Source organism: Mesitornis unicolor, unplaced genomic scaffold, assembly GCF_000695765.1.
Source record: "Mesitornis unicolor isolate BGI_N332 unplaced genomic scaffold, ASM69576v1 scaffold33334, whole genome shotgun sequence".
NCBI lineage: Eukaryota > Metazoa > Chordata > Aves > Mesitornithiformes > Mesitornithidae > Mesitornis > Mesitornis unicolor.
This window is the reverse complement of record NW_010182707.1, coordinates 23,347-24,770: the sequence shown is the minus strand read 5'-3', so window position 1 is coordinate 24,770 and position 1,424 is coordinate 23,347. Positions and strand designations below refer to the sequence as shown.

At 61.4% G+C, this 1,424-nt stretch overlaps 1 protein-coding gene across 1 annotated transcript in view; it reads right to left on the bottom strand.

Annotated features, from left to right (window-relative positions):
* CHADL (chondroadherin-like) overlaps positions 1–974 on the bottom strand; it is a 3,275-nt gene extending 2,301 nt beyond the window's left edge. The window contains exon 1 of the mRNA XM_010183880.1: positions 3–974. Within this exon, the coding sequence (XP_010182182.1) occupies positions 3–974 (972 nt within the window). The remainder of the gene's footprint in view (positions 1–2) is intronic.
* Between the last annotated feature and the right edge of the window lie 450 nt (positions 975–1,424).

Below are 1,424 nucleotides of genomic sequence, written 5' to 3'. Positions count from 1 at the left end.
GCCCCTTCCACCTGTACCCGTCCCCTCGCCAGCCACTCGTGGAAGGGGCGCAGGAGGCAGGAGCAGAGCAGGGGGTTCCCAGCCAGGCTGACCCTCACCAGCCCCCCAGTCCCAGCCAGGGGTGGCAGCCCTTCCAGCTGGTTTTTGCGGAGGTCCAGTGTGCGCAGCTGGGGGCTGTGGACGAAGGCGTCGGGTGCCACGTCCTGGAGGGCGGCGTGGTCCAGGAAAAGGTGCTTCAGGGAGGCCATGGCCAGGGCCTCCTCAGCCACATAGGTGATGGGGTTGTGGCCCAAGTCCAGCCGGGTGGCCCCGTCCAGCCTGGCCAGGGCCTCGCCGGGCAGCGCCTGCAGCTCGTTGTGGTCCAGGCTCAGCCTGCGCAGGGCAGGCAGGGCAGTGAAGGCCTCGCTGCCCAGCACATGGAGGGCGTTGTGGGACAGACGGAGCCACCTGAGGGCTTGCAGACCCTGGAAGACCATGTCCGGGAGGTAGACCAAGGCGTTCGCCCTCAGGTCAAGGACAGTCAGGGATCCCAGACGGCCAAAAGCACCCGGCTGGATCTCCTCGATGCGGTTTCCCTCCAGGATGAGCTGCTGGAGGGAGGAGAGCCCGTCCAGGGACTCCTGGTAGAGGAGGGCTATGCCGTTGAAGGCCAGGTTGAGGTAGAGCAGCCTCCCCAGGCCCCGGAAGGCCCCTTCCTCCAGTCTCTCCACCTTGCAGCGCTGCAGGTCCAGGTGTGTGAGGTACGGGGTGGTGAGGAAGGCTCCCACCGGGATGACTGTGAAGCTGTTGCCCCGAAGGTCCAGTTTTTTGGTGAGCTGTGGGATGGTGCTGGGGATGGCTGTCAGGCTCCCGTTGAGGCAGAAGACGTGGGTGCGGAGGTTGTCGCAGACGCAGGGCGCGGGGCAGCGGGCGGCGGCCATCTCTTCCAGCACCATGGCCGCTGCAAGCAGGAGGAGCCCCCAGGACAGCCTCATGGCAGAGAGCACCTGTGGGCAGGCAGAGGGGGCAGTGAGGCCTGCAGAGGGATAGCAGAGAGGGGTCAGGCTCCCGTCCCTCCCCAAAAGGCATCACCTACCATGGCAGGCCACTGGAGGCTGTTGCTGTGACCTAGTGGGGCAAGTCTCACGGTCCCTGGCTGTCACGCCATGATTTTACAGGTTATAAATGAGGAAGAGAGCATAAAGAAGGAGAAAATAAGTATTTAGAGTGAAAAGTGAAGGTCACAGGTAGCAGGTCTCCACTTGGAAAGTGCTTTTACCCCCGTTATCTAAACCCACTGAGGGAGTTTTGGGAACACCTGTGAGGGGCTCAGCAGAAGCATGAGGTAATTCTGGCTTGGAGCAGACATCATCCTCTTTTTCTTCTTATACAATATAAACTTGTCTTGATCTGTATCAATATTCTTCCTACAGTCAAGGATTTGG